At 40.8% G+C, this 19,164-nt stretch overlaps 1 protein-coding gene across 3 annotated transcripts in view; it reads left to right on the forward strand.

The window, feature by feature from the left end:
- The window catches only part of KCNIP1 (potassium voltage-gated channel interacting protein 1), a 228,321-nt gene that overhangs the window by 203,432 nt on the left and 5,725 nt on the right, over positions 1–19,164 (forward strand). The window contains exons 2-6 of one of the 3 annotated variants that reach the window (XM_036845423.1): positions 4,859–4,891; positions 9,570–9,694; positions 13,433–13,502; positions 14,915–14,985; positions 15,711–15,818. In XM_036845423.1, the coding sequence (XP_036701318.1) occupies positions 4,859–4,891; positions 9,570–9,694; positions 13,433–13,502; positions 14,915–14,985; positions 15,711–15,818 (407 nt within the window). The remainder of the gene's footprint in view (positions 1–4,858; positions 4,892–9,569; positions 9,695–13,432; positions 13,503–14,914; positions 14,986–15,710; positions 15,819–19,164) is intronic. The other 2 variants (XM_036845426.1, XM_036845424.1) reach the window with 2 other exon arrangements.

The following is a 19,164-nucleotide window of genomic DNA, read 5'->3' on the forward strand; positions in this document are numbered from 1 at the left end:
AATTTGTCAATCAAAAGATGGGAAAGGGGCTTCCCTGGTGGTGCAGTGGTTGAGAATCTGCCTGCCGATGCAGGGGACACGGGTTCGAGCTCTGGTCTGGGAAGATCCCACATGCCTCGGAGCAACTAGGCCCGTGAGCCACAACTACTGAGCCTGCGCGTCTGGAGCCTGTGCTCCGCAACAAGAGAGGCCGCGACAGTGAGAGGCCCGCGCACTGCGATGAAGAGCGGCCCCCTCTCGCCGCAACTAGAGAAAGCCCTCGCACAGAAACGAAGACCCAACACAGCCAAAAATAAATAAATTAACTAATTTAAAAAAAAAAAAAAAAAAAAGATGGTGTTAAAGTTGCCCAGAATAAACCAACAAACTATGTATAGGGGAGAGTAAAAAATTACATTTTCAAATGCCAGCATGCTATCACTAATATAGTCTCCAATGTAACCAACATAGTTTAGGCAACATTAAAAATGAATCTCTGGAAACACGAAAAATATGATAAAAGAGATAGCACAGCATTCAATTTCATGCACACTGTCACATAAATTATTTGCAGCTCGAGTATGTTATGCTCTTTTAAATTTCCCTCTGGGTACAGTTTTAATGGCATCCCACAAGTTTCAATATGTCATCTTTTCATTGTCATTTACTTCAAAATACTTTCTGATTTCCAGGAGATTTCTTCTTTGATACATGGGACACTTAGGAATTAGAACCATGTTGCTTGATTTCCAGACATTTGGAGATTTCCTTGTTTTCTTTTTACTCTTGATTTCTTGTTTAATTTCCCTTTGGACAGAAAACATTCTGAATAATTTCAGTTCTTTGAACTTTTTTGAGATTGGCTTTAGGAGCCAGGAAACGATCAATTTTGGTAAGTGTTCAATGTGCACTTGGAAAGGGTGTATATTCTATGATTGTTGGGTAAAGAGATCTACATGTGTCAGTGAGGCCAAGTTTGTTCACTGCATTGCTCATATCTTCTATACCCTTATTGATCTTTTGTTTTATCAGTTTCTGAGAGAGGTGTTTTAAAATCTCCAATTCTGATTATGAATTTGTTATTTCTCCTTTTGGGTCTGTCAGCCTTTGCTTTATATGTATTTTGAAGTTATATTCTTATTGCATACTAATTTAGAATTTTGTTATGTCTTCCTAGTGAATGGCCCCTTTCATTATGAAAACTTCCTCTTTCTCTCCAGCAAAGCTTCTTGCCTTAAAGTTTATTTTAGCTGATGTTAAAATAGCCATGACAGGATTTCTTGATTCGTATTTGCATGCTGTATCCTTTTACATTCTTTTACTTTTGCCTTTGCTGTGTCTTTATGCTTGCAAGCAGCATTTAGTTAAGGTTTGGTTATAACTTGAAGGTTACTCTCTTGTATGGAAGATTTTCTATTTGCTTTTGTATTTCAGCAGTTTTACTGTGATGTTCCTAGGTGTGGTTTTTCTTTGTGATTATCTGCTTGAGGTTTGTAAGTGCTTCTTGAATCTGTGGCTTGATTTATTATATCCATTTTTAAAATTCTCATTTATTTATCTCTTCAAATATTGCTTCAGCATCATTCTTTATCTCCTTCCTTTTTGGAACTCCAATTATACCTAAGTTAGAATTTTTCATCATGTCTTATGCTCTTATCTGTACTTCCCATTTTTTTCTCTTGTGCATCAGTAAGTATATTTTTCTCTCGACCTATCTACCAAATCATTAATTTTCTCTTCATCTGTGCATAACCTACTGATAAACTGGTCTATTTAGTTGTTAATTTTGGATAATACACTTTTCAATTCTAGAATTTTAAACTTACTTTCTTGTATATATTCTGGTCCTCTGGTAGAATTCTCCACCTTTTTATCTATTTTCTTGAGCATATTTCATTATTATTTTAAAGCCCATGCTTGATTGGTCCAATATCTAAATCCCATAAATCTATTACTACATTGCTATAGTTATCTTTTTCTTTTGGTCCTGTTTCTTAATATGCCTGGCAAGTTTTCAATGAAAAATGGACATTAGAATAAAAAATCTGTAAACTACCTAGCTCAGCCTTCAACTTCTAGGAGGTAACAGAGTAGGGGCAGATAAACTTAATCCAAACAGGGACTGAGCTATTTTGAGGCTGGATTTCAATCTTTGTAAGGCCTGATCTATTTCTAACTTGTTCTTGCTCCTAGAATGTAATCCTTTAGGGGTCAAACTGAAAGCCTGGGTGTTTACCAGGAACCCTCTCCTAGGAAGACCCAGAACTCCAGCACTTAACTCCCAACACTGTGAGCCTGCCAAAAGCTCTGTTTGGCTCTACCACATTTCGGCCGTGGCTTCTGCTCAGTCTCTCTTGACCTGTGTCACTTAGGAATTAGCAAGAGCCTTGAGGGAATAAGCAGCTAGAGCTACCAGGCTCATTTCTCTGTGGCCCCTCCAGTCTGGGCCCCTCAAGTCCTGAATGTCTTTGTGGCACTGATCCAGTTTTTGTCTTCCCAGATTCCTGAGAGTTCTGCTCACATTCTTTGCTTAGCAGACCATTTTTGCTCAGTTTCTCAATCTCATTACCCATGCCACTTTATATACACTTGAGTTAAAAAGCAACATTGATTGTCAGACTCACTTTAATGAGTTTTTCTTCCCTCCAGAATCATGGCTTCTAAAGTTCAGGCTATCTTGGTAGCTCTCCAAACAGATGTGATTTTCTTAATCCTCCTTTTCTAGCTTTTCTCAGTGAGAGGTCAGCTCTGCTACAAGAAAGCTTACAATTCCAGGGCCTTTCTGGCTTCTGTGCCTTTTCATATGCTGTTCCTTTGTCCCTCTTCCTTCAAGACTCAAATAAATTATCACCTCCCCTTGAAATCTTCCCTGCGGCCCCTTCTGGTCCCCCTCCATCCAAGTGGCATTAGTTAAGAGCTTCCTCCTCTTGGCTCCCAGTGTCTTAGCCATATCCACACTGCTTGGAATGATTTGCCAATGAAGAATTCCAGACCAGCAATTCACAATATTCTACAAACAGGAATATTATATTTGGCCCATGCTATATGTATAAATGTTAAATTCCTTGATAACAGCTAGGAATCAGGACACAAATCATCTTTTAATAGTAGCATCTCTTGAAAGATCTGAAGATCTGGACTCACCAAGCTTAAATTCTACATGACAACAACTGGCTGCATAACAGCTATTTCCCTTTCATGGGGCAATGGCTCTCCAGCTCTCAGTCCCCACCACTCTCTATGGTTGTACATACATCATCCAACTCATCTAAATTACCTACCAACTAATATTGGCATTAGAGTTTGTAATTCTTGGTCTATGTGTGTGCCCTACCCATCAGTCTAAGAACTCCATATGAACAGATATTATATCTTTTCATCTCTCTCCCAATACCTGTCACATTCCTGGCATGCCAGAGAAGGTCAGTCCATAGTTTTAGACATATCTCTGCAAGAATGCTACCCTAGCATTTTTAGAGCAGTAAAACTATTCTGTAGGATACTATAATGGTGGATACATGGCATTATACATTTGTCAAAACCTATAGAACTATACCACACCAAGAGTGAACTCAAATGTAAACTATGGGCTTTAATTAAAAATAATATATCAATCCTGGTTTTTCAATTGTAACAAGTATACCACACCAATGCAAGATGTTAAAACAGGGGACACTGTGAGGGTGGGGTACATAAGAACTCTCTATTTTCTGTGCAATTTTTCTATAAACTTAAAACCATTCTAAAAATAACCTCTACTAGAAAAACAAATAAATACAAATGCTACCTATCAGAGTGATAAAAGGGGGCAACTAAATCCAGCAAAATAAGTTTCTCCCATAGGATTCAGGTCAGGAGACAAGAGTAGAAATACTTACCAAAGGACACCCACCTATACCACCACTTTTAGGGGCAGCAGGAAAATAAGCCTTTCCTGCCTGGGGTTGTGGGTAAGGGGTGACTAAGACACACTTAAAGTGGTGGCTGGTCTGCCTTATGCACTCTTGGTCAGGGATACTGGAAAGACAGGAGGAAGTTCACATAATAGCCTACAGAGGAAACTAGGCTGACCCCCAAATCGGCCCAAAAAGGCCAGCAGGAGAGCAGCAAATAGAGCCTGTTTCCCACTCTCTGGGACCTGGATCCACCCTACTCCACCGTGTAATGGAGGATTTTCCAGGTCTGATGTTTTTCCTTATGTTTTACATTCAGTGTAATAGGGGATTTTGCCTTCAACCACCCTGCCCGCTCATCCTAATGTGCTAATTCATTTTTTCAGTGGCCCTTTTTCCTCTTCTGCATCTGTGTTACTTATCAAGCTTGAGAAGGAAAGAGAGAAGCAAAGACTTGTAGATTGTAAGCTCCATGAGAGCAGGGAACAGAGTTGTTTCATTCACTGAGATACACATAGTAGGTACTTCATTGATAGTTGTTGAGTGAGTGAATAAAGAATCCTGCAAGAATGCAGCTTCAAATCACAAAGTGGCAGAGCGTGGCAATGGGGCCTCCGTTGTGGCGGGTTATCTTATAAGCCACTCTTCAATCAAACATGCAGGTATTTCCAAGGCCCACCCACATCCGTTCATCCTCTGCCCCGTGCCATCCCATCTCTCTTCGGGCTGCATGGCTGCATGGCTGCGGGCACGCTCAAGGAGCTCCCTGCTGGGAGCCGTGGGCACTGCAAGGTGACCCCTTGCTCTTGCCTGTTCTGACCATGGGAGAAGGTCAGTCCCAGCTCTGCTAACAAGAGACTTCTTCGCATATGTCAAGCTGGATAGCGACCTGGACACCCTCAGAGCAGACTTTCCATGGAAAATAAAAGTGTGTTTTGCTTGTTTGATGAATGGTTTTGGTAAAATGTTTTCTTACTTTTTCCTAGACATCGCCTGGTGGTATTACCAGTATCAGAGAGGTAAAAAAGTTTAAACTAACTTGACTACTTTGGTCACATTACTTTCAGTGGGAGAGCTTCTTAATCACGTATATATTTTGTAATTCGTCTTCTCACTGACCAACTTTCTGTGCCCCTTAACAGCAAACCCCACCTAAATAGAAACAGTTGGAAACATTCTTTTAGAGACAAGTTACAGGAAAAATTTTGCTCCCCTTAAGAAACTGATATGTTTTTCTCTCACAGACGATAAGATATATGTAAAATCTCAGAGCCAATTTGTGGCTCAAGTGTAGTAACTGCTTAGAACAAATGACCTGAATTTCTATGTTCTCTTTTTCCCTGTGGTCTCGACCTCCTAATCTAATCAATATTTTCTGAGGCAGTTTTTCCTATTACCTTATCTCTTTTTATTTTATTATATGTATTTCATATAATCAGCTTCAAGTCCTTTGTGAAACAAAGCAGAATGTGTTTAAATAAACAAATAGTGAGGAAGAGAGAGGTGGTAGCCTGGGTGATGTGAGGTAGGAGAATGGTAATGGGTGGAAGGGCAAGTAGGTATAGATCAGGAGCCAAAAACTCAGATGCCTGCAGGACCAAGCAGGGAACACAAATGAAGTAAGTGAGCCAGGGGTGAAGAGAGGGCGCACTAGAGGCTTTCACTGCTCAGAGGGATCAGCCCCTGCTGAGCTCTGGTAAACTGTTACCTTGTGAGAAGTTGAGACCAAAGTTGTCAGAGAATCCCATTTTCCAAGAGAAATCAGAAATCCAAACTTGTGCGTGAATCTCTCAACTTTAAATGTTGGAAATTCCAAACAAAATTAAAACACATTTTATGGGCCAAACAAGACCTATCTTTGGACTGTGTTCATGCCAATGACCAACACATTTTGTAACCTCAAAACTAAATGGGTGGTTACACAATCCAATCCGGAGACCCCATGATGGAGAAAATATTTTCCAGTACAGGAAGAAGGAGATGGTCACAGCCCTGGTCTTTGGTCATGTAATGGTTATGGACCTAACAGAGGAGACCCTCAGCAGAGAGAAGACCAAAGACTTGGGCCCTCCTATTGCTCATAGTCTAAGGGCCTCACTTGTACACGGGCACAGAGCTTGTCAAGAAGAGAACTACTGCAAGGCTGGTTACAACCAATTTGCAGTTTTGTGCTTGAGGGAAGCAGAAGCCATTGTAGAGGCACATGGAAGCCAGATCTATAAAACAGGCCCTGTACTGGCTGGATTTGAGGTCCAGTTCTGTCACCAGCTGGCTATGTGACCTAGGACTCAGGCAAAGCCAGTTAGTGACAGAGTGTGGAAGACATCTCCCATGCTAGAAGTCCTCAACATGGGCTCCATGTGTTTGAAAGATACAGGAACTCATGGAAAGTATAGGCAAAGTGCCATGGTTAGGTGCATTTTCTTTTTCTAAGAGGGCCTATAGCTTTCATCCACACTCAGAAGAGTCTGTGACCCCCAAACATTAAGGTCCACATAATGTGAATCATCTCCTCCAAACTTTCCTTCAGTCTGGGAATTACCTGTGTAGCATCCTCTACAGTTGGTTATTCCATCTTGCTTTAACTGCCCCCAGTGATAGATTGTTCGTCACTTTTTAAGGTACTTATAGTTAGAAAACTCTTGATCTGTTAGGACCCCCATCTTACTAATATTCTGATGGAGAGGGTAATGTTCCCCCGCTTCCCACCACACACAAAGTTTTAGTGGGACAACGGGCATGAAAACATTTTACAGAGTAAAAGTAGTTTACAAACAAAAGGTATTCTGATTTATTCTTGTTAGGTAGTGATCACCATTGTATTAGATCTCTGGGTTAATTTTTATCTTTATCATCCAACTCAACCTGACTTAGTAACTGGCTCAACATTATTTTTAATAATAAAAATAATAATAACAAGCAACACTTGGCCTCAGAAACTCTTAACAAACCTCAGAAGAAACTGTCAAGGAGGCTCGCATCTGTTAATTCTGTTTCCTCGTCCTCCAACCAGAGAGCTGGGCCACCCCCCTTCCCTTAGTGGGACCGCCTGGATAGCACTCAGAGGCTCCCCGGGGGAAAACAAGGATTTTAAAACCTCCACAGCCCCTTTCAGAGTTTCTTCAGAATATATTTACAGTGGCCAGAACCATGAAGCATACAGAGAAAGAGAAGGGAGAGCTGATGGGAGGGAAAAGAATGCTTAAATTATGCAGAAGCCATTGTAGAGGCACCCATAAGGTTGCTATGAGTGTAGGCAAATTAAATTAGTGTTTTCCATTCCCAAATCATGACCATGAGAGTCACAATCAGCACATTTTTATAAAGGAATGATTAAATTTGAGAACAGAGTATATCCCACATTACTGAGGGAAAGTACCATTTCATGAAATGGTACTCTATTTCATGAAACCCTTGCTTCAAAACATTTTATAAAATTTTCCCTTTATGTATACTGGATTATGATGTAAATTGTAATTCTTAGTATGAAACACAGTAAAAAAAAATTCAAGAACCACTGGTTTAAGCCCCTAACACCCGCCGTGCGGGCGATTTCCCAGCATCAGCATCTTGAACCCCAAATATGTAAATTTCCTTCAGCAACTGATGTTACCATAGTCTGACAATTAGAGGGTGATGAAGAAGCAAAACAAAACAAAAGCTTGGCAGTCAATATTCAGATGTTACAGAATCTCTTCGATACAGAAACTGATCCTGCTGGTCAGACAGTAAACAAACCAGTTCTATCTTAATGAAGTGGTTTTAATATTTGATATATCTATAATCACTTAGTGCATTTTTAATGAAAGAGACGGTAAGCAAGTGCAGTTTCTGAGTCAGAAAGATTCTCTCAAACTTCTGCAAAGAGATTTCCCTGAGCTTGTGAAGAATCTAATCACAGTCAATACTGAAAAAAAAAAAATCTTTTAAGCTTCTGGATAAGATAAACTCGGAAATGTATACTAGATGCCTTCAAAAATACATCTTTTCTTCCAAAAATACATTTGTGTCTTCCTTATTTACATTTTAATATAACTTTCACCTCTTTTCAGGGTTAAACATCTGTGCACTTTTAAAAATAAAATTGCTATTAAATCTAATGCTAGGAAATTTAAACCAACAACTTGAATTCTAATTTTAAATGAGTTGAAAATATATGTGAGTATTCTGAATTAGACTTACGTGGGGTTTTTTGTTTGTTTGAGAATGCTGCAGTATTTAAGTAATTGCTACTTAACTTGTTAGCTAGAAACATAACAGTATTTAAAGGCTCTATTCAAATTATAAGGATATTGGCCACTTGCAGCTATTTTGCATAAACAGAGTCTTATTTATATTGAATAATCTGCTTTACTCTCTGTAGGATAAGATGATATGTGTTTCCCAGTATGTAAGAAAGATGACAATTGGGAATTGTTACCAGGTTCTTCTGTCTCTCCCTTGGAACCTTACCCAAATGTCCATTCCCTTAGAGAGGAGGTATAAGATATAAACTCACTTTGACGGATTCCTTTTGCATTGAGATCAGAGTCTCAAAGGAAAAGTGACAATTGCGGAGAGAATCTGATGCAAAAAGACTGACACTGGCTAGGGAAATGCACACAGTGTAATGCACCTGCGCAGCCTGTTCTCTCAGATAGAAACTCAGCCTGTCCTCACTCTCCATCATCATGGAGTGATGCCCATCTCATCACTACTCTTGCCAGCCCATATTTACAGTTGTTCAATACATGGATTTGGTGATGCCTGCATGGCAACAATGGGCCAAGAAGGTTAGATGGCAATTGATTCTTGATTGGAGTACATTTATAGAAAGCATTCTGGCAGGGCCTAGAGGAAAACACTCACTTACCTTCTGTGATGGTAAAACGTTGAAAGTTATACTTATTTAGATTTTGTGATCCTACAGTAGGAGATGGACAGAGCAATGGGATACTTTAAATGACACTTTCTAAATAACTAGTGCAAAATTACATTGCACTGTATAATAGTACATGTAGGAGGAATAAACTACTACTTAAAACAACTGTTTTTAGAGCCCTTCAAATACTTCGGAAGCTTTCATTTATATAAAGTAGCTCCCATTTAAGTCATTTTCCTATTATTTAAGGATGTCTGGTAGATATTACAATACCGGGAAGTGCATTCACATTTTTAAATTAATACTTAACATGCTGTAATTTGTACTTTTTGCCAAATCAAGCTAGTCTTCCTCTAGATTCCTAAATGGTGAGAGTTTACTCTATGGTTTTTTTTATAAATTTGTCTCCCTTTGCTGTTTGGAGGATGTTAGTCAATCTGCTCACTTACCTGTGTCTCTAGAATATTCAGATGGTTCAATGGGCAGCAAACTGAATATGCAGAGCAGTTATTCTGAAAGAAAAGGAAATGTTTTCATATGGACTTATCTTTAGCACTTCTGCCCTCATCTCCACTTGGAACACGTTTATCTCCAAGGCTCAAGCTCCCTCCCTAGGTGGTATCCAACACAGCTGGAGTAATGGCTGGACTGATGGTAAGACAGAAAGTGACTGAGCAGGGAGGTGGGGTTCAAAGCAGGAAGGTCATCTGCAGTGTGACCCCCAGCCCATGACCTTATGTCTCAGGTCACCACACCACCCTTTTGACAGCCCAGACTGTGGGCTGACAAGTGACCACCAAGGTTAGCTGCTTCAATGCCATCTCCTCTGATTCCAGATAAGATTGAAGACGAGTTGGAGATGACCATGGTTTGCCATCGGCCTGAGGGACTGGAGCAGCTTGAGGCCCAGACCAACTTCACCAAGAGGGAGCTGCAAGTCCTTTATCGAGGCTTCAAAAATGTAAGACCCACACGGCCTCTGAAGGCCCAGGCAGGATTTCCCATTTGGGACTAAGCTCTCCCAAATGCCAAAGGGACCCATCAGAGAGATTTTTGCACATGTGTAGTTGTAAAAGGAAGGCCAAATCTATAAAGGAAACAGGAGAGCAAGGTCACCTGGCTAGAGAAAGATGCCAGGCAAGAATGAGGCAGTCTCAGTAGATGGGAAACTGGCCAGTAGCCCAGAGACTTCACAGGATGGCACAGCCTTGGCCCAGATACTAGCTTCAGCATAACCCATTCACACTGTCAATATTGTTAGTACCCCAGAAATGATGGGATTTAGGTCTGCTGCTAACCAAGCTCACAGACTGAAGTACAAGCCTGATAGCCAATGTATTAATTTACCTCATTATTTCATATATTTAGCCTCATGATAGCCTTGCTGGAAAGGTACCGGTAGCCCCATTTTACAGGTAAGGACACTGAGAATCAGAGAGTGACTCACTCCAAGTTACAAAGCTTAGAAGGGGCTGAGTCAGGATCCAAACCCAGGTCTTTCTTTTTTTTTTTTTTTTCAGAAATGGGTGTTGAATTTTGTCAAGAGCTTTTTCTGCATCTATTGAGATGATCATATGGTTTTTATTCTTCAATTTGTTAATATGGTGTATCACATTGATTGATTTGCATATATTGAAGAATCCTTGCATCCCTGGGATAAATCCCACTTGATCGTGGTGTATGATCCTTTTAATGTGTTGTTGGATTCTGTTTGCTAGTATTTTGTTGAGGATTTTTGCATCTATATTCATCAGTGATATTGGTCTGTAATTTTCTTTTTTTGTAGTGTCTTTGTCTGGTTTTGGTATCAGGGTGATGGTGGCCTCATAGAATGAGTTTGGGAGTGTTCCTTCCTCTGCAATTTTTTGGAAGAGTTTGAGAAGGATGGGTGTTAGCTCTTCTCTAAATGTTTGATAGAATTCACCTGTGAAGCCATCTGGTCCTGGACTTTTGTTTGTTGGAAGATTTTTAATCACAGTTTCAATTTCATTACTTGTGATTGGTCTGTTCATATTTTCTGTTTCTTCCTGATTCAGTCTTGGAAGGTTATACCTTTCTAAGAATTTGTCCATTTCTTCCAGGTTGTCCATTTTATTGGCATAAAGTTGCTTGTAGTAGTCTCTTAGGATGCTTTGTATTTCTGCAGTGTCTGTTGTAACTTCTCCTTTTTCATTTCTGATTTTATTGATTTGAGTCCTCTCCCTCTTTTTCTTGATGAGTCTGGCTAATGGCTTATCAATTTTGTTTATCTTCTCAAAGAACCAACTTTTAGTTTTATTGATCTTTGCTATTGTTTTCTTTGTTTCTATTTCATTTATTTCTGCTCTGATCTTTATGATTTCTTTCCTTCTGCTAACTTTGGGTTTTGTTTGTTCTTCTTTCTCTAGTTTCTTTAGGTGTAAGGTTAGATTGTTTACTTGAGCTTTTTCTTGTTTCTTTAGGTAGGCTTGTATAGCTATAAACTTCCCTCTTAGAACCGCTTTTGCTGCATCCCATAGGTTTTGGGTCGTCGTGTTTTCATTGTCATTTGTCTCTAGGTATTTTTTTATTTCCTCTTTGATTTCTTCAGGGATCTCTTGGTTATTTAGTAACGTATTGTTTAGCCTCCATGTGTTTGTCTTTTTTACGTTTTTTTCCCTGTAATTCATTTCTAATCTCATAGCGTTGTGGTCAGAAAAGATGCTTGATATGATTTCAATTTTCTTAAATTTACTGAGGCTTGATTTGTGACCCAAGATGTGATCTATCCTGGAGAATGTTCCGTGCGCACTTGAGAAGAACGTGTAATCTGCTGTTTTTGGATGGAATGTCCTATATATATCAATTAAATCTAACTGGTCTATTGTGTCATTTAAAGCTTCTGTTTCCTTATTTATTTTCATTTTGGATGATCTGTCCATTGGTGTAAGTGAAGTGTTAAAGTCCCCCACTATCATTGTGTTACTGTCGATTTCCTCTTTTATAGCTGTTAGCAGTTGCCTTATGTATTGAGGTGCTCCTATGTTGGGTGCATATATATTTATAATTGTTATATCTTCTTCTTGGATTGATCCCTGGATCATTATGTAGTGTCCTTCCTTGTCTCTTGTAACATTCTTTATTTTAAAGTCTATTTTATCTGATATGAGTATAGCTACTCCAGCTTTCTTTTGATTTCCATTTGCATGGAAGATCTTTTTCCATCCCCTCACTTTCAGTCTGTATGTGTCCCTAGGTCTAAAGTGGGTCTCTTGTAGACAGCATATATATGGGTCTTGTTGTTGTATCCATTCAGCCAGTCTATGTCTTTTGGTTGGGGCATTTAATCCATTCACGTTTAAGGTAATTATCGATATGTATGTTCCTATGACCATTTTCTTAATTGTTTTGGGTTCGTTTTTGTAGGTCCTTTTCTTCTCTTGTGTTTCCCACTTAGAGAAGTTCCTTTAGCATTTGTTGTAGAGCTGGTTTGGTGGTGCTGAATTCTCTTAGCTTTTGCTTGTCTGTAAAGCTTTTGATATCTCCATCAAATCTAAATGAGATCCTTGCCGGGTAGAGTAATCTTGGTTGTAGGTTCTTCCCTTTCATCACTTTAAGTATATCATGCCACTCCCTTCTGGCTTGCAGAGTTTCTGCTGAGAAATCAGCTGTTAACCTTATGGGAGTTCCCTTGTATGTTATTTGTCGTTTTTCCCTTGCTGCTTTCAATAATTTTTCTTTGTCTTTAATTTTTGCCACTTTGATTACTATGTGTCTCGGCGTGTTTCTCCTTGGGTTTATTCTGTATGGGACTCTCTGCGCTTCCTGGACTTGGGTGGCTATTTCCTTTCCCATGTTAGGGAAGTTTTCGACTATAATCTCTTCAAATATTTTCTCTGGTCCTTTCTCTCTCTCTTCTCCTTCTGGGACCCCTATAATGCGAATGTTGTTGCGTTTAATGTTGTCCCAGAGGTCTCTTAGGCTGTCTTCATTTCTTTTCATTCTTTTTTCTTTAGTCTGTTCCGCAGCAGTGAATTCCACCATTCTGTCTTCCAGGTCACTTATCCGTTCTTCTGCCTCAGTTATTCTGCTATTGATTCCTTCTAGTGTAGTTTTCATTTCAGTTATTGTATTGGTCATCTCTGTTTGTTTGTTCTTTAATTCTTCTAGGTCTTTGTTAATCATTTCTTGCATCTTCTCAATCTTTGCCTCCATTCTTATTCCGAGGTCCTGGATCATCTTCACTATCATTATTCTGAATTCTTTTCCTGGAAGGTTGCCTATCTCCACTTCATTTAGTTGTTTTTCTGGGGTTTTTTCTTGTTCCTTCATCTGGTACATAGCCCTCTGCCTTTTCATCTTCTCTATCTTTCTGTAACTGTGGTTTTTGGTCCACAGGCTGCAGGATTGTAGTTTTTCTTGCTTCTGTTGTCTGCCCTCTGGTGGTTGAGGCTATCTAAGAGGCTTGATGGGAGGCTCTGGTGGTGGGTAGAGCTGACTGTTCCAAACCCAGGTCTTTCTAATCCCAAAGCCCAGAGTCTTTCCACCTCACAGTGCCAGTTCTCTGATGACATCTCATCATTTCGCAAAGCAGCTTCAGTCCTAAGGTGGAACTATCTCCCGGCCACTCACCTTGGAGATACGGAGGTGCACAGGTGGTTGCCCAGTCCCTACCCACCAGGGATCACAAGGAACCCCGAGGCTCTCAGACACTCCCGCTAACTCTCCCCCTTTCACACAGGAGTGCCCCAGTGGTGTGGTCAATGAAGAAACATTCAAGCAGATCTACGCTCAGTTTTTCCCTCATGGAGGTGAGTCCGATCTTGAAACAGATCCCTCCTGGCTCCCTCTCTTCATCCTCTGGCAGCCTTCCTTCCTCCAAGTTCATACTTCCTTATTATCTGCCTCCTCCTCAAGGTTGGGGAGAACTCAGAGCAGAATTCCTCCCTTATTGCAAGGTGTGGAACTCACTAAAGCTTTAGCAGAAAAGAGCTCTGAAAATGGACCTTCTCCCAGAGAGCAGAGTGATAAAGCAATATCACAAAATCTCCTAACAGCTCTATAAAGCTGGTATTTTTATCTGCGATCCGGGCAACTACGTCTCAGGCTAAGCAGTTCACGGAACATCGCACAGCTAGTGAGTGGCAGACCAGAATTTGATCCCAAAGAAGTGTCTGTCTAAAGCTTTGCCATGATAGGCCTACCATTGTGCTATACTCCATCCTTTCCTTAAAACAGCTTTCCTTGAAAAAGAACTTTAGCAAATACCAGAGACTATAAAAATAAAGGAATCCAAAAAGATGCAGGTTGAATAAAATTGTGCTTATAAATCAGGTGAGCAAGTGTGCCAGGCTCACAGCCGCTATGTCACTCCGCCTGACTCCTGCAGGAACCTGCTCTGACCCCACGGGTCTGGGGCATCAGAGGCTCTTCCTGTGGCTTCAATGTGTCACATGACAACTTACTTCCTGCCCCAGGAGCCATCTCCTGCAGGACCCCTTCCCCGGGTCCTGATGAAACAGAGATCCAAGTGTCCCAGACACTTCTTGGGCTCCGTTTCTCATGGACCTCTTCAGCAGCCTTCTTAGGTGTGGGACCCAGTACAGGACCCCTCCCCCAGCCGGGGGCAGCTTCACCCCATGCAGGCCCCAGAGCCAATGTTTGTTGAATCCTATGGAGCCATTCTTATATTGAGTTTTGACTATGTGGCAGGCTTGATGATGGTTTTGATGCTATGGCTATATGAAAAGTTTAACATTGTGCAGAGATGGGAAGGTGAAGCTCAGAGAGGTTGTGTTAGATGCCTGGGGTCACAAAGCTAGGTAGTAACAGAGCTGCTCTCCAAGTCCAGGTCTGTCTGCTCCCTAATGGGTGCTCATCCCATGGCATTGTGCTGCCACTCAGAAGAGCATCTTCTCCACACAAGTACCGTGTCATTCATCCAACGAGAATTATACACATAGACAGGCAGGAGCGTCTCTCTCTGGGGATGGCTAGACTTAGGAGCAAGGGCCTGTCTCAGCTCTTGCCAGAACTTCCCACCTAAACCCCAGAAAAGCCAAACGGGTCCCAGGTCACAGCAGCAGTTTTTCCCACTCTGTAATCTTCTCCTTTCTATCACCCTAGCATCACTCTCTTCTCTTTCTTACTGTTTTCAAGTGATCTCACTCCCCTCTGCAGGACCCCTGCTCCCATCACCTGCTTTTCCTTCTGTGCCTTGCAGATGCCAGCATGTATGCCCATTACCTCTTCCACACCTTCGACACCACGCAGACGGGCTCCGTGAAGTTCGAGGTATGCTTGTCTCTGGGAGGCCCCGGGTCCCCATCACTCTTCCTCTAAACCATGGAGGTGTTGGGAGAAGGAGTGGACCATCAAATGCTTCAGTCCTTTACCATTTAACAAGGATTTCCTGAAGATAGAAGAAGCAACTGCCTTTACCCTCCAGGAACTCAGGACCTCAGGGACTAACGATAACAGTCTAATCGCTCACATGCACACCGCGCTGACCAGGCTGCAGTCTCTGTACTTAGTGCTTTGCATGTATGAACTCATTTAATCCTCACAGTAACCCTAACAAGGTAGGGTTCTATTATTTGTTATCAGTTTACAGAAGAGGAAAGTAAGGCAGAGAGAGATTGAGTGGCTTTCTCAAGGTCAAACAGTAAGTGGTAAAGGAGGGCTTTGAACTCAGGTGGTATGTTTCCAGAGTCCACGTTCTTAGCCACCAGATGATGCCACCACTTGTACAATAATTGTAGCCATGGGATAAGGCAACAGTAGGTGTCAGCACACACTGAGCTCCGTTCTTCCTCCAGAAGCTCCTTCCCCAAAATGGGGCAAGGTAGGCAATGGAAGGGGGGTGGGGCTGTTCACTGAGCTTGGCCACATCCTTCTGGGGACAGAGGACCTGGGAGATACCATTCTGTAAAAGCAGTCACAGAGTCTGACCCAAAGGCAAAGCTTCACCCCACCCGATGGCTTGGTGGTTAATGTCTCATGCCTCTTCCACTTCTCAGGACTTTGTAACCGCTCTGTCAATTTTACTGAGAGGAACCGTCCATGAGAAACTAAGGTGGACATTTAATTTGTATGACATCAATAAAGATGGATACATAAACAAAGAGGTAAGTGAGCTGAGGCCAGGGGCATGAGAGAGCTACAGGGAAAGCACCTAATTAGAGAGAAAACAGCCTTAGTCATGAGGATGAAATGGTCCAAATGAGGAGGGATCTGCTTTGGGGCAGAAGTGGTTCCTGACAAAATGAAGGTCACCTTTGACCTCCCCCATTGCCCTACCCTGCCCTGGCCACGGGCACTCAAGAAAGGGTTAAGCAGATTCATTCACTCTCACTTATTCAATGCACATTCTAAAGGGGGTATAAATAATTTATTTCAGTGTAGAGTAACTCCTCCCACAGGAATTTGCATTTTAACAGGTTAACAGCCACAAGTTAAAGGTAAAAACTGGAATAGTAGCATTGCAGGCATCACCTAGAAGAGAAAAGGCAGAGCTTTGAGGAAGAGGAGATTCCAGTTGAATCATATTAGCCACAACCTATTTTGCCTACTAATAAAACCTCAGAAGGGGGTCAGGTGCAGCCATCTCTAAATAAATCATCACAAATAAATTTCTGAATCTTCACTGCTTGACACTTTTAGAGCCTCAAAGTATATGTGGTATCTAGATAGTGAAATACCCACAGGTCTATCTCAAAACTCACTTTGGTATCTACTGTATCCTGGCATCTCAGTCAAAGCTTGGATTTAGCATCTTATAGCATCCCACTTCCTGAGCTCCTATGTGCCAGGCACAGTGCCTGGAGTTACAAATGTCATCTCTAATCCTCACCTCAACCCTGCAGATTTCTCTCCAATTTTCATTCCTCATTCATTCAGTCATGGATTTGCTCAACATATATTTGAGGGCTTATTAGGTGTTCTAGGTGCTGAAGACAAAGTGGTGAACAATCCCCAAAATGTGAAAATCCTAATATCCACTAATAGCAGATGTGGTAAAAATTCCAGTAAATACATATAATGGAATGACAGGTGGCCATTTAAAACCATGTAAGAGCAATAAGATATAAAAATTTGTATGTTACATTTTAAAAATCACTTTATACAGTAGTATATATAATATTATCTCAACTTTGTAAATAATTAAATGCTTCTATATATACTCAATATATTATACTCCAAAATATTCAAATACTACTTTACAAAATATATAAAGAAAGGACCCTAAAATGAGACTTATAACAAGATCTTCAACCTTGATTCAACCATTATTCCATCACTGAATAATCTTACTAACTCCTGCTCCCTTTTTTTAATTTGCAAACTAGACAAAACTGTCCCCATTAATACTCATCAGACCTTTCTGGATGGCAGGATTAATAAAGTACTCCTTAAAAGGAAAAGAAAGTGTGAATAAGCAGCTTCTTAGAAAAGATTGCTGGATCTTCTCCAGGCAGTCATTTGGAAATAGTTTCATCAAAACTGTAGGCAATGAAAATCCTGAGAGAGCAATCAAAATTTATCTTTAAGTCTTTTATGTTATAAAACTTACTCAGGAAATAAACCTATAGCCATATGGGTGTTAAGGACTTGTAAAGCACACATCTTTAATTAAACACATGGACAGAGATATATATTTCCTAGTTCTGTCCATTGTTAGGACCTAAGAGCAATGACACTCCCAGAGCAATGAGTAGACCTAGCACCCAGATCTTGGTTTCTAAATATCATTCTCCAATAAAAAGAACCAGCCTCCTTGGACTTGGTTAATTCCAGGCCTGGGAAAGAGAAAATACAAAAAGATGATCCTGGAGCTTCTTGCAGTGTTGAAAAAAATGGGAGTGCTATTTAAAAAAAAGAAAAGATGGCAGGCAGGGTATGTCAAAGAACCACAGAAGTCAGCCTGAAGGAGTTCCCAACAGCCAAAGCCAGAACAATTTGGGCAACAAAATACAAATTGATAGTTTTGGGTTATAATCTATAAAATAAAGTAAATGTCCATGAGTCCTAATATATATGTACAAATAATATATTATGTACTTAAATAAATAATAAATATGTATTTAAATCAATGAATACATAAACAAATGGGGGAGGGGAAGGACAACTCTTCCTTAAAGAAGAATTCCAATTAATAAACATAGAAGGAGGGGCTTCCTTTGGTGGCGCAGTGGTTGAGAATCTGCCTGCCAATGCAGGGGACACAGGTTCGAGCCCTGGTCTGGGAGGATCCCACATGCCGCGGAGCAACTGGGCCCGTGAGCCACAATTGCTGAGCCTGTGTGTCTGGAGCCTGTGCTCCGCAACAAGAGAGGCCGCGATAGTGAGAGGCCCGCGCACCGCGATGAAGAGTGGCCCCCACTTGCCGCAACTGGAGAAAGCCCTCGCACAGAAACGAAGACCCAACGCAGCCAAAAATAAATAAATAAATAAAATTTAAAAAAATAAATAAATAAAAAAAAATAAACATAGAAGGAATAAAGAAAATACAAAATCCCCATTAAGCAAACATTACAGTAATAATTTTTGCAGGCAGGATCCACTAACAGATTCTAAGATCAGTGGGGAAGCTTGACAGGCACCACCTTAATCAAGTGATCAAGGTTAACATCGCCAGTAATAAGACATAGCAACACCATGTACCTCTTTGATATGTTGCACCAAGAAGGATATAACATCACTTCTACGGTATTCTTGTCAAAAATGCATAACTTCAGTCTAATCATAAGACAACCAGGAACTAACCCAAACTGAGAGACATTCTACAAAATAACTGACCAGTACTCATATCAAAAGAGTCATGGTCTCCAAAGACAAAGACAGAATGAGGCACTGTCACAGATCAGAGGAGACTAAGGAGACACAACAATTGAATGCGATGTGGGATCCTTGAACATAAAAAGGCATTGAGGAAAAAACTGATGGAGCTTGAATAAGCTCTATAGTTTAATAGTTTTGTGGCATTGTTTATAGTGTCGTAGTTACTGGTATTGTAGCATTATTACTTTCCTAGCTTTCATCATTGTGCTGTGGTTATGCAAGTTGTTAGCATTAGGGGAAGCTGGGTCAAAGGTATACATGAATTCTCTGTACTATTTTTGCAAGTTTTGTGTAAGTCTAAAATGATTAATAATAGGTTAAAAAACAAAACAAAAACAATTAAATAAAATAAGCACATGGAATGAGGCGTAGCAGCAAGGAACCCAAGATAGAAGCTGTCCCCTGGGTCTCTGTAGACACTCCATCAAATATCCTGAAGACAAGGCTGCCTTCCTACATTCTTTTCCCCCGTTCCAAGTAGGGGATGGGGAAGCCCATGGAACACTACTTCTGGTCAGTGTGATCAGGAAAACACCACAGAGCCACTCAACGGTGACTGGGCTCCCAGCCCATGGCAGGCATGGTGCCAGGTGCAGAGAACTTAGCAATGAGGATCAAGCATGTGTCCTCAGA

Source organism: Balaenoptera musculus, chromosome 3 (genome assembly GCF_009873245.2).
Source record: "Balaenoptera musculus isolate JJ_BM4_2016_0621 chromosome 3, mBalMus1.pri.v3, whole genome shotgun sequence".
Lineage (NCBI taxonomy): Eukaryota > Metazoa > Chordata > Mammalia > Artiodactyla > Balaenopteridae > Balaenoptera > Balaenoptera musculus.